The sequence below is a fragment of the Marmota monax genome, unplaced genomic scaffold, assembly GCF_021218885.2.
Source record: "Marmota monax isolate L192 unplaced genomic scaffold, Marmota_monax_Labrador192_F-V1.1 WCK01_AAM20220418_F8-fsc00012, whole genome shotgun sequence".
NCBI classification, from domain to species: domain Eukaryota; kingdom Metazoa; phylum Chordata; class Mammalia; order Rodentia; family Sciuridae; genus Marmota; species Marmota monax.
The window spans coordinates 35,405,468-35,419,135 of NW_026695227.1; the positions used below are offsets into that span (position 1 = coordinate 35,405,468).

At 34.9% G+C, this 13,668-nt stretch overlaps 1 protein-coding gene across 1 annotated transcript; it reads right to left on the reverse strand.

Moving 5' to 3' along the window:
* Window positions 1-911: 911 nt before the first annotated feature.
* Window positions 912-1,918, reverse strand: LOC124086934 (olfactory receptor 9K2). Its single transcript, XM_046435432.1, has one exon. It carries the CDS (start codon window positions 1,851-1,853, stop codon window positions 912-914), a length of 942 nt encoding a protein of 313 aa, XP_046291388.1. The 5' UTR covers window positions 1,854-1,918.
* Window positions 1,919-13,668: the final 11,750 nt, after the last annotated feature.

The following is a 13,668-nucleotide window of genomic DNA, read 5'->3' on the forward strand; positions in this document are numbered from 1 at the left end:
GACAATAGAGTGGGGAAGGGGGACATGGGCTTTCTCTGGCCTCTCTGATCTGTATTGTTCCCAGGCAAAATGGTCTCCATGCCAGAAAATCTCCTGATTTGCTAGACTCACTTTAGAGCTCACAGTTGGCATCGGCTGGATTCGTGTGTTGGTTTCTGCCTTGAATTCATAAATATAAGCTCCTGGTCTAAGTTTGCACAACTTTCTCATAGACATATTTATGTTTTGAGCTCCTTGTGCATGGCTGGCAGACCATGACTTTCATGTACCAGTTTACTGGGCCAATAGCCTCTGGGTCTGCCCCGGGCAGGCTGCCCCCCTTCGATCCTGGGGTTCCCCATACCAAGATATTCCAATACTTATAAGTCTTTTCAGACCTTGTATTTTACCCCCAGCCCCAACTTCCTCCTGAAGCTCAGCTCCAATTCAGTTCCTTGGCCTTATTTGATGTGCTCCAACTTTCCCAATGTTCAAGGCTTTCAGTTGGATACTGATTATCAGTGGAGTGTTTTTCCTTTTCTCTCACCTCCTGGAGAAGTAGTTTCCTCACTGTTTGAGTCCTGAGTCATGGAGCTCTGAGAACCAGGATTCGTTTGGATGGTATAATAAAGTATGGAAACATTGTTCAACACTATGGCATACACACTGATTTGGTGAAATAAAATTATATTGGAGATAAGTAAAAGAGTTCATTGTTAAAAGTTCTTCCCTAACATCCAGAACATCTCCCATATCCAGGATTTTCAGGATTAATGATGTCTCAGAGGGGTAAAAAGTAATATTTGGCAAGGGTATGTCACCTGGAAAAAGCTACTAAGAGTATTTTTGTCATGTTCGGGAGAATAACATTACTGGTTACAAGAGGTATGAAACAAATAGCCACAATTCAACTGTTGGGACAGAAATAAGAATCATAGAATAGCATTTTTCTTTTCTAGAAGTTTTTTAAGAGCCTCTTTGACATCTTTGTTTCTCAGGGAATAAATCAAAGGGTTCAACATAGGTGTGACTAGGGAGTAACATAAGGAGGCCACTTTGCTCAGTTCAGGAAACCTGTCAGGGGTGAGGTACATGAAGAAGACAGCCCCGTACAGCACACTCACGACTCCCAGGTGGGAGCTGCAAGTGGAGAAGGCTTTCTTGCGGCCCTCAGTGGAGCGAATATTTAGAACTGTGGACACAATATACATGTAAGAAACAACAATGACTATGATGGTTGGCAAGATAATGATGATAGATAAGGTAAAAGAGACAATTCTGTGGACAAAGAGGTCAGAACAAGATAATCTCTGAAGTGGGCGAACATCACAGTAAAAGTGGTCAATGGCCCGAGAAGCACAAAAAGATAAAGTAAATGTCATGCTGGTTTGAAGAACTGAGCTTACGCAGCCACAGAAATAGGAGCCAGCCACCAACTGAGTGCAGAGCCGTGCTGACATCTGAACAGAATAGAGGAGTGGGTTGCAGATGGCAATGAAGCGATCATAAGCCATGGCTGCCAGGAGAAATCCCTCCGTCACAATGAAGAGTGCAAATAGAAAGAGCTGGGCCACACAGCCTGCAAAGGAGATGGACTTGCTTTCAGACCAGAAGTTGCTCATGGCCTTGGGTGCAATAACAGATGAATAGAAGAGATCAACAAAAGACAGGTTGCCTAGGAAGAAATACATTGGTGTGTTCAACCTGGGGTCAGTCATGATAATGGCCATCATCCCAACATTCCCTAGAAGGATCATGACATAGACAAGCAGAAATATCAGGAAGAGGAGAAGATGGAGCTCATGGCGCACCCTGAAGCCTATGAGAATGAAGTCAGTCATTTCTGAGTGATTGCTTGTTTCCCTGTCACCCATGGAAGACACCTGATGAGAGGCATAAGCAAAGTAAACAAATACACTCTTAGCTTTGTTCTTAGCATTATAAATCATCTTACAGTATTTAGATTTACAAGATTATTCTGAAATCATTGTTAATTTTATCCTTGTAGAAAAACTGTGACTTAAATAGAATTCGACTAAGTGATTTTTGAATCAATTTTTTTTCCCTTAACTTCTTAGAGTCGCAGGATTTTTTTTTTCTGTGCATGTAATGGAATTATACTGAAACATTTTCACATTTGAAAATACCACTATCTACATATTTCCCCCTCTGTTTTACATAATAATTTCAGTATCATAAAACGTGACTGGAAGAGAGCACAAATAATTGATGAATTGCATTCAGGAAGCACTTTAGGTACTCTGGATTTGGAGATATCGGGGTCTTTAGTAATCATATTTAGGAAAACCTGTGGGTTTTATGTACAGAACTAACAGATATAAAGAAAGTGACTGTATTTTTAATTACTTAAGATATTCAATTGCATTTTGTAGGTCATGGAAACTGAATTCTATACCCACTAAATTTGTATACCTACTAAAATAAAAGGTGTGCACAACCAATTAAAAATATGACAATTGCTCTCCCAGATGCAAGATCAATAGTGTTTCATTAAAAAAAATAAATTGCATTCCCTTAGCTCACATTTCATCGTTCTTTAAGAAGAGGTCTTCAGAAGAGTCACTTTAGAAATGCACATGGAACAAAATATGCATATGAGGGAAGTGTTAATTGCATTCTTATGTATCCTGAATTCATCCTCATAACTACCATTAATTGGTTAGACAGCTTAAGTAGATTTGAACTCCTTGTATTAAGAACATGGTATACTTTTTTATTTCCCTTCAGGATTATGTTTCATTCCATATGGACATTAGTAATAGCAGCAAATATATAGAAGGCATTTTAAATATGCCAGACACTTTTCTCAAGGTTTTCATAATAGCTTGTTAATCCATGCAATAATAATATAAGGTAAATACTTTTATATTGCCATGTCTACAGGTAAGGTACAGAGAAATAAAGTCTGTTGAAATTCACCTGCTGGTTCAGCATGTAGTTCAAGGCTAAGAAACTTGTCTCCAGAATCCATTCTCCTAATCATTCTTAATGGTTTATTAATACTATTGCCTTTTTAAAAGGAAATCTTTCTGTTCCTTTACTTGACTTCTACTGGTGCTTTCATGTTAAAGTTTCCTATCTTTAAAATAAATTTCTTAATTCTCTCATCTGGGTCAAAATACCTCCCAAGAATAATAGATATTATCACCATATTTTCATATTAAATATTAATTATTCCTCACATAACAATAGATTTTTTAAGATAGGACATAACTTGTTCTCCATATATTGTCACCATGATACATTCTGTGCCTGGAAAATGGCATATCTATAAATGTTTATTATGTAGTTAAAAGCTGAATAATAATTGAGCATGCAGAAAGCAAGGAAAATGAAATACTGTGGCAGTCAGCATGGGTTTTGGGTTAGGACAGATTTAGATTCTCACTTCCTGAATGAGACCTTGAGAGAGTTCTTTATTGTGTAGAGAGCATTTGTGTAATGTTCCTTGTTGTGTAGAGTACTCAAACAGAAAAAGGCAAATAAGAGCAATAAAATTCTCAAAGTTTTCTTGTGGATACAAATTCATGTATGAAGACAAATCATTTGACACCATATACAGCAAAGTATTCAATAAATGTAGCCATGATTCCTTTCATTGTAATTTCAAAAACAATGAATACTGAAGCAGTTGAATAGTAATAAAATGCAAATGGACCTTTGAGGCTACACCATTCTATGCTGAGAGAAAGAATTTGAGAATTTTTTTAAAGGTTTGTAGAAAATGAAGAAATCTATGAGCAATGTAATATTTTCCCTGAGGCAAAAAACAGGACAAAGAGAAAAATGGCATGATGTATTATCATAATTCAAGACAGTTTTAAAAATTAAAAATAAAGTGTGCACCAATCCTATCAAAAATTAAGTATGCAGACTACTTTATTATAAAGAAGAATGATTTTAAATTAGGTCATACTTTATGGTCTGGGGAGGTGTGGCTTACTTTAGTAGTGAAAGAAAGCCTGAGTAGTTATGAAGTTCTGAAAAATAGTATATTTTATTTGTCTTCCTTTAATTTTGCCTAAATTCCTTTAATTTCCAAGGTTTATTCTTATGAAACTCTTTGAAATATCATGCTTTAATATTACTATTAAATATTCATTATTCCTCACCTGATAACAATTTCCTTAATATCAAAATCAACTCGTTCATTGTATATTTACTATCAGCAAAATGTTCTGAGTCTGGAAAATGGCAAATAATCAATACATATTTATTGTATAGATAAAGTATATCTAATTAGCATGGAGAGTCAGAGAAATGTTTAATAAATCCATATCTTAAATATCATGAATGTTATAACATCATAAACATTAGTAAATATATGGGTTAAGACATTTTATCTGGAAAAAAGAGTTCTTCCCAAAGCAGCCAACAAACAAACAATGAATTTGTGGCTAATTATTTGCCAAAAGCTCAAGTGTTTTAAAAGTAATTTTTTACCTTGTGTTATTTGGTAGTTGATCAGATATATTAAAGATGAAGCAGTGGAATCCAAAGTTTTCCTCTTTTTTAATTCTAGAAAAGGCAAACAAAAAGTTAATTAATTGTTATGTCACAACTACAAGTACTGGAAAATGATGATTTTGATATAAAATGAAACTCTTCCCCCAAATGAATGTTAGTTATCTTAGTTTTAAATTTCTGCCATACAGAAATGTCACCTATTTTTCTCATCTGTATTTTTTAAACTGTGCTTTCCTTCAGTAGTTGATTTCTTGAGAGTTTATGTAGTCTTTCTCAGGAGAAAATCAAGGTGAATTTTTTAAAAAAACACTCTGCCAAAACTGAAATGATAACAGAATCTATATTCTATAGTTACATAAAGTGAACCTCAAGAATCAAATATCAACATAGCTTCTCTCCTGAATTCTTAGGTGCTCATATATTTTTAAGGAAGGAGAATAGATTGGTGTCGATATGTAAGTAGAGGTTCAGATTCCTAAACCATCTGGAATCTAATAATCTGCAAAAATATCAGCCACAGTTGTTCTTAAGGGTTTTGGATTCATTATAACAGTGTAACTTTTCCCAATAATTGCAGCATTGAGATTTCTCTTGCCTTCTGGGAGACAGTCACCTTTGGGAGAGAAGGAAATGTAAGTCAGTTATTACATGTCTAGGTTCCAGAACCAAGTCCATGAGGACCATAGAGACTCTGGATTTTTAAAAAGAGAGAGCATAATAGGACTTAAATAATACAATAGTTTTCCTCTTTCCTTGTGTGAATGCTTAAGTAGGAACCAAAAGGATGTTTCCATTTTAATTTCTACATTGAAAAGTCACATTTTCAATTTAATATCATAACATAATTTTTGGTAAACAAATTTAAATAGATATAAAAAGAGATATTATATTTCATAATAAATTTTAAGGGATTTTTTTTGGTAGTTTTGTAGTGTGCTTTTGATTTCGTTTCCCTAACATCTGAAAATATGCAATATATATATTTTTTTCATATATTTGTTGGCCACTGTTACTTCTTTTCAGAAATGTCTGTTTAGCTCATTTGCATACTTACTGTTTAGGTTATCTGTGTTTTAGGTGCTAAATTCTTTGAATTCTTATGTATACTAGATTTTAATCTCCTCTTGGGGAGTAGCGGGAAAGAATTTTTTCTGATTCTGTAAGATCTCCCTTCATGCTCTTGATTGTTTTCTTTTCAGTGCAGAAGATTTTTAATTTAATGCCTCCCATTTGTTCATTTTTTTGTAAGGAAAATAAAGGGAGACAGGAGCAAGGTGCAGAGGCAAAAGCAAAAGCTGCAGGAGCAAGCTGCTAGCTTTATTTATATCCATAGGTTACTTTAGATCATTGACATCATTAGTACATATTGTTCATTGTATCACAAGGCAGGTTACAGGTTTAGCAACATTATGTAGCTTATTCCTCAGTTACATACTAAGTTGCAATGTGCAATACTAGGAGCTTTTTAGAGCTCTCAAGAAAGCCCATTGTATAAAGTTACTGTTATGTAGACAAGTTTAGGCTCAGTGATACATTGTGGTTGTCTAACAAGAGAGTTCCTTTATTCCCAGGAGCTGAGTGTCTGAGATCAAGGTCAAGGCTGATAAGACTCTATCAGAGAGCTTCCTCATGAAGAACATTGCTCCAGCAGCTAGGCATTCTGTGTATTAGTTATCTTACTAGTACCTAGGAGAAACTGTAGAGCATTCTAAGGGTGGGAAAAGGGTGCCTGTTACCCCACAGACCCCTGGGAGTTTGCTCACCAGAGGAACACTTCTCTGTATATTTCCGTGGTCAGAATACCTACAATTTTTGGTATTATTTCCTAAGTTTTAAGCATTTTATTGAGAAAATCATTGCTTGTGCTTATATGTTCTACTGTTGACACTTAGATTTCTTCTAGCAGTTGTAGAGTTTCTGGTCTCATTTCTAGCTCTTTGATTCAAATTGAGTTGACTTTCATGGAGAGAAAGGCAGGGGGCGGGGAGAGAGAGAGAGAGAGAGAGAGAGAGAGAGAGAGAGAGAGAGAGAGAGAGAGAGAGAGATTTTCATTTTTCTGCATGCATATATCCAGTTTTCCCAGCATCATTTGTTATAAAAAGGGATGTCTTTTCTCCAATGTATGTTTTGTGCCTCTGTCAAGCATCAGATGACTATTTCTGTGTGAGCTTATCTGTGTCTTCTATTACATTCATCTCTGTTTTTAGAGCAGTACCACACTATTTTTGTTACTACACTCTGTAATATAATACAAAGTCAGGCATTGCTTTTTTGCTCAAAATTGTTTTGGCTATTCTGAGTCATTTACTCTTCCAAATGAATTTTGGAATTGTTTTTTCCTAGTTCTGTGAATAATACCATTGGTATTTTGAAGGAATTGCATTGAATCTGTACATCAGTTTTGGAACATAGTCATTTTAACCGTATAAATTTTGCCCACTCAAGAACATGGGAGATGCTTCGATCTTCTAAAGAATTCTTCAATTTTGTTCTTTTTAGTATACTATAATTTCCATTGTAAAGGTCTTTTAATTACTTAGATTTATTCATAGGTGTTTTGTTCTATTTTATTTTATATTTTGAGGCCATTTAACATATTATTTTCTTAGTCTCTTATTAAACAGAGTTATCATTCATGTGTAATAAAGCTACTGATGTTTGTATATTAATTTTGTATGCTTTAATTTTGCTGAGTTTTTTATGTGCTCTAGAATTTTTGTGGGAAAACTTTTTGGATTTTCTTAATATAGAATCATAACATCTGTAAATAGTGATAGTTTGACTTCTTCTTTTCCAGTTTGTATCACTTTTATGTCCTCCATGTGCCTAGTTTCTTTGGCTAGAATTATAAATATTACATTGAATAGGAGTGGTGAGAGTGAATATCCTTATCTGATTGCTATTTTAGAGTAAATACTTTAAGTTTTCCCCCATTCAGTATAATGTTTGTTTTAGGTTTTCTGGACAATGTTAGGTAAGTTCCTACCTTCCCAATTCATTTCAGTCTTTTTGTCACAGAAAAGTGCTGGATTTTCCAAAACTTTTTCTGTATCTATGGAAATCATTATCTGATTCTTGTTCCTAACTGTAATTACATGATGGATTATATTTACAGATTTGCATATGTTCAACCAATCTTGCATACCTGGAATAAAATCTACTTGATTGTGGTATATAATCTTCTTAATGTAGTTTTTAATTTAGCTTGATAATATTTTCTTAAGGATTTTTTTTTTTCATTTTTGCTCATCAAGGATAATAGTCTGTAGTTTTATTTCCTTAATGTGTCATTGTCTGGTTTGGGTATCTGGGTGATACTGGCTTCTGAAAATAAAGTTTTCCACTCATTTCTTTTTCTTTTCTTTTTTTAATTATTTGCTCAAGACAATATAATGATCTTGATATATCATACATTTGATTCAAATGGGGTATGAATTCTTATTTTTCCATGTGTACAGTCACTCATTTCTAAGAAAATTACTGTAAATTCCTAGCTACTAGTTCATCCTCTCAGCATTTATAAATTCTATACTATTGTTAGCTACTCTCTGACATCTACATTTGCCTCTAGAATGTTATTTTACCTCAAGTTCATTTTCTACAACATATAATATTAGTTATAGTTATACAACTAATATGTACCTTGCACAACATATAATATCAAGCATCTTAATTTGCTTTTAAAAATACAAGATAGTGAATTTTAAAGACTTCCTAAGAAAGTGATGATTTTTTAAATAATGAAGAAGAGTTAATTTTTTTCTTTGAGTCTGGAATATATTATTCACATTGAGTGTAATTTTTAAAGTACTATTAGAAATGGGACAAAGATTAAGTGTCTGCATTTAACATAAAAAGAAAGAAAATAAGGTCCCAAATAAATACTCAAATGTTATACCTCAAGGCTCTAGAAAAGCAAGAATGAACTAGTGTCAAAACCAGTAAAGACCAGAAATAATTAAGACCAGAGCTGAGATTAATTAGAGAATTTAAAACAACAACAACAAAGAATCAATGCATCAGAATTGATTCTTTGAAAAGACAAACAAGATAGATAAACTCTTAGCCAAACTACTCAAAAAAGGAGAAGTCTCTAATAAAAATATTAGGGATCAAAAAGGAGATACCTCCTCAGACATTTCTGAAATCCAAGGAATCATTAGAAACTGTTTTGAAAATGTAGACTTCACCAATACAGAAAATCTGGAAGACATTTACAAATTTCTAGACATGTATGAAGTACTCAAACTGAACCAGGAAGATATAGACCAATATCATGCAATAAAATTAAAGCAGCAACTAAAAGCCTTCCAACCAAGAAACTACAAGATGAATGCTCAGCTGAGTTCTATCCATGTTTAAAGAAGACCTCAAATTATTCAATAAGATAAAGGAGGGAATACTACTAAATTCATTCTATGAAGCCAGTATCACACGGATACCAAAACAAGACAAAAACACATTGTGGGAGGCCATCCTTGCAGGTGATTGATTACCTCCCTGGCTGGGTGAGAGGCACTCAGACACTTCTTTGTGTTAAGAGCTTTCCCCACTCTTCTTGTGTCTGAGGGCTTGTGTGTGTGGAGGCGTGCCTGACCACAGCCCCTGAAGACCCAATCTTCTCACCTGACCTTGGGACACTGCCTCCCTTAATCTTCATTGGATGAGATTTTTTCCCAGAATTTTTGGTTCCCCAATATAAGTCTATTCTCTGGTGTGTTCTCTCTCTCTCTGTCTCTTTCTGGCCTCTTCAGTAAACCTTGCTACTTTAATGGGTAATTAGAGGCTGGGGGTGTTACCGCTGTTGACCTGTGACGAGTTTTTGCTTCCCCAATGTTGAAGAATAACACCAAAGAAACACGCCGAGGCAAGGTCAGAGTAGAAATTAGAAGTTTATTAAAGGACAGCAGAAAAGACTTCTCCCGGAGGAAGAAGGGGACCCAAGAGGTGGAATCCGTGGAAGTGCGGTTGTTTCCCCTTTTTATAGTTTTGGTGATGGAATGTAGGTTGGAAGGCCCGAGGGGTGGGACACAGGTGGGCCAAAGAAATAATCTGGTCAGGAAGGACTTCTGAGTCAGCACCTTTTTGCTGGGGGCTGTTCATTAACATTTCTTTGAGGTGGACTTTGGCCTAGGGCCTTTTTGGGACTTCATTAACATTCCATGAGTTGTCCTGTGTTTTCCCTGAGTCATTCTCTGCATGGTCTCCATTTTAGATTTCACTCGATATTAGACCCGATTTATCTAACTACACTGACTACCTAACTTTAAATCTGGCTTCAGAACTACAAAGCAATATCCCTGATGAACACAGATGCAAATATTCTAAATAAAATATTAGCAAACCATTCCAAAACACATTAAGAGAAGATGGCAGAATAGGGAAGGTTACATCCTTGGCTGCTTCCTGGTGTGAAACAAAGAAAGAAGACAGGCAGCTTCTCCACAAAGTGGGTCTGGGGACTTTACTGGAATTTAAAACTGGACATTCAAAGCAGACCAGGGGCACAGGAGGTTAGATATAATAAAATAAGGCAAAAAATCCCCATCAGCACAGCCACTTCTCTGGCTGGGCCAGAAGCAGTAGCCAGAGTGGTTCCTCCATGAGTATAGTAGAGGGATAAGAGAATTAAAGGAACCCATATTTTGGGGAGACCCCAGGTGTGTCTGGGTAGGGAGTGTTTACAGACCAGGGACATTGCCCAACAAAACTGAAAGATATGCTGCACAATATCCATGTACAGGGAAAGAAGCTGCCATTACTCCAGCCAAAGGAAGGAACAATTTTGCAGCCGAAGTGGGGGTGGGCAGAAGCTGAAAAAACCAATTTCTGGCAAACTTGAGTTTTCCACTAAACACAGGCCCAGTAAATACACATTCTGCATGACACAGAGTGTGCTTAAATGACTAAAAGAAAATCAAACTTGGAGAGAGGTTGATATAGGCAACAACCGGTCAGGAAACCCACTGGGCTCTACCCTTCCCCCTCCAATCTAACTGCTTGCAGGACCTTGCAGGATCTGGCCAGTATAAGAACAGCCATGGTGGTAGACATACTTTGGAAACTGAACCTAAGATCAGTAAATATGGTTTCCAGAGTTGACATAGGGGAATAAGAATTGGCTCCCCCACCACACGAGTGAAACCAAGGAGATATTCATGGAGTAAAATCTTCCAGCATGGACCAGCAAGTACTGGGTGCCTGAGGTGCACTGGTTTAAAATCTCAGACAAATTGGCATCCAGTGAAGAGCCTGGAGCCTGCCTAAGCCTAAGTGCTACCTCCACTATTCCACCTATGGGATTACTTCTTTCACTCTAGCATCCAGAGGGTGGATCATCATGTAACAGGTGACACCCACCTAACACTGCTGAGAAGAGAAGCTGAGAATATTTTGAACTCCAATGGAGATAATTCTTTAACTTTTCATCAAGACTTTTTTCTTATTTTGCTTTTTTAAAAATTCATTTCTCTATTTAATTGTGAAACTTGATGGTATATGGACATTTGTACATTTTAATATTTGTTTTTTTCTCTCTCAATTCCAGCATTTTTGAAGCCATTTATTTTTTATTGATTCATTTTTCATGAACTAGGATGTTTGGTTGGTAAATTTTAGTTGTGTTTTATATTCTTTTATCTTATTTTTAATTTTTAAATAATTTTCACCTTATACATATTTTCCCCCTACTTATCGCTTTTCCTTGATTCTCCCTCTTATTCCACTAATAGTCTATCTCTATTGTTCTCTCTTTCACTCTTCATTTAATCTTTTACTCTGTCTTCTTTCCTCCTCCCTCAGATTCATCACATCTTATATCATTCTGTTCTCTCCCTATCCACCATTTGAAATTGAAAACCCTTTTGCAAACTTGCTGCTTTTAGTATAGGCAATAATTGATCATATCATTTCTGTTTATTGTAATAATTAACATTGTAGATGTCATATTAGGAACTATTTGGTTTAATGCTCTATATTGCTTGCTTTGATTGTTGTAATTATTTGTCTCCCCCTAAAAAGTGAGGTACTGGAAACATTCAAGATCACTATAAGCCCATTGGGTAGAAACCGAACTACCTCAGATCCATACTGTTAGATGAGTAGACATCTAACAGTATGGATCTGAGTTAGATTTATTCTGTTTCTCTTTCAAAAGAGCAAAACAACATGAAAGAGCAACAGAATAAATAGCCTCAAGCAAACCAAGATACCTCAATAACAGAATCTATTGACATTATGGTGGAAGAAATGTCAGATAAAGAGTTTAGAATGTTCATAGTGACTAATGACAAAGTAAAGAATGGTAGTAGACTAAAATCAGAGAGAAAATACAGGAAGTAAAATATCACTTCAAAAAAGTGTCAGAGGTTCTGAAAAAGAACAAGCAGAAATCCTTGAAATGAAATAAACAATAAACCAAATTAAAAATTCAACATAAAGCATGAGACCAACAGACTAGACCACTTGGAAGAGAGATCCTTAGGCAATGAAGACAAAATACACCATCTCAAAAACAGAGTTGGCCACATAGAGAAGATGTTAAGAAACCATGAAAGGAACTTCCAAGAACTATGGGATAACATTAAAAGACCAAATTTAAGATTTATTAAGATATATGAAAACACAGAAATATAAACCAAAGGAATGACAATTTTTTTCAATGACATATCAAAAAAATTCCCCAAACTAAAGAATGAAATGGAAAATGAGCTACAAGAGGCTTAGAGGAACCAAAATGTAAAAAATTACAACAGACTTATATCAAGGCACATAACAATGAAAATGCCTAGCATACAGAATAAGGACAGAATTCTAAAGGCTACCATAGAAAAATACCAGATTACATATAGGAGGACAATAGTTCAGATCTCAGCTGATTTCTCTACTCAAACCCTCAATGCTAGGAGGTCCAGGAATAACATATAGCAAACTCTGAAGGAAAATGGATGCCAGATAAGAATCCTATATCCAGTAAAATTAGACTTCATATTTAAAGATAAAATAAAAATCTTCCATGATAAAAGTTAAAAGAATTCACAACTAGAAAGCCTGCACTACAGAATATTTTCAAAAAAAAATTCCATGAAGATGAAATGGAAAAAAAAAAAGTGAAAACCAGCAATGGGAGAAACTACACCAAAGGAAGAGACAATCAAAGGAGAAACTAATTCAAATTAAAAGCCAGAAATAAACCCAAGTGACAGGGAATACAAATCATATCACAATAATAACCTTGAATGTTAATGACATAAACTTACCAATCAAAAGACATAGACTGGCAGATTGGATTAAAAACAATATGATGTCTCCAAGAGACTCACCTCAGAGGCAAAGACATCCACAGAGAAAAGGTAAAAAAGAATGGGAAAAAACATATCATTCACACGGGTCATGTAAACAAGCAGGGATTTCCATCTTCATATCAGGTAAAGTAGACTTCAAGCAAAAGTTAGTCAGGAGGGACAAAGAACGACATCTAATACTGCTTAAGAGAATTATACATCAACAAGACATAATAATAATCATAAATATCTATACCCCAAACAATGGAACATCACAAACAAACAATGGAGCATACAATGGAACAATGGAGCATACATCAAACACACTCTTCTTAATTTCAAGAATCAAATAGATCACAACAAAATAATACTAAGTGATTTTAACAACCTCTCTCACTACTGGATAAATCCTCCAAAAAAAAAAAAAAAGAAACTATAGAATCAATATCAATAATTTAGAGTATATATATATATATATATATATATATATATATATATATATATATATATAATTTCATTCATCAATAAGTAAATACATTTCTTCTTAGCAGTGCACAGAGTATTCTTTAAAATAGACTATATCTTATGCCACAAAGCAACTCTTAGCAATCACAAACAAAATAAAACAAAACAAAAAACAAAACAGAGATAATACTCTGCATTCTATCAGATCATAATGGAATGAAATTAGAAATAACAATGGAAAAAGAACTAGAACCTATTCTAACACTTGGAGACTAAATGATATTGTATTGAATAATGAATGGATAGCTGAAGAAATCAGAGATGAAATTAAAAAAATGAATTAGAGGTAAATGAGAATTGTGATACAATCTATCCAAATCTCTGGGCACTATGAGGGCAGTGCTAAAAGGAACGATCATTGGATTGAGCTCATTCTTTAAAAAAGAGTAGAAAG

Coding starts and splice junctions, on each gene's coding strand:
- LOC124086934 (XM_046435432.1), bottom strand. CDS start 1,853: ATGGGTGACAGGGAAACAAGCAATCACTCAGAAATGACTGACTTCATT.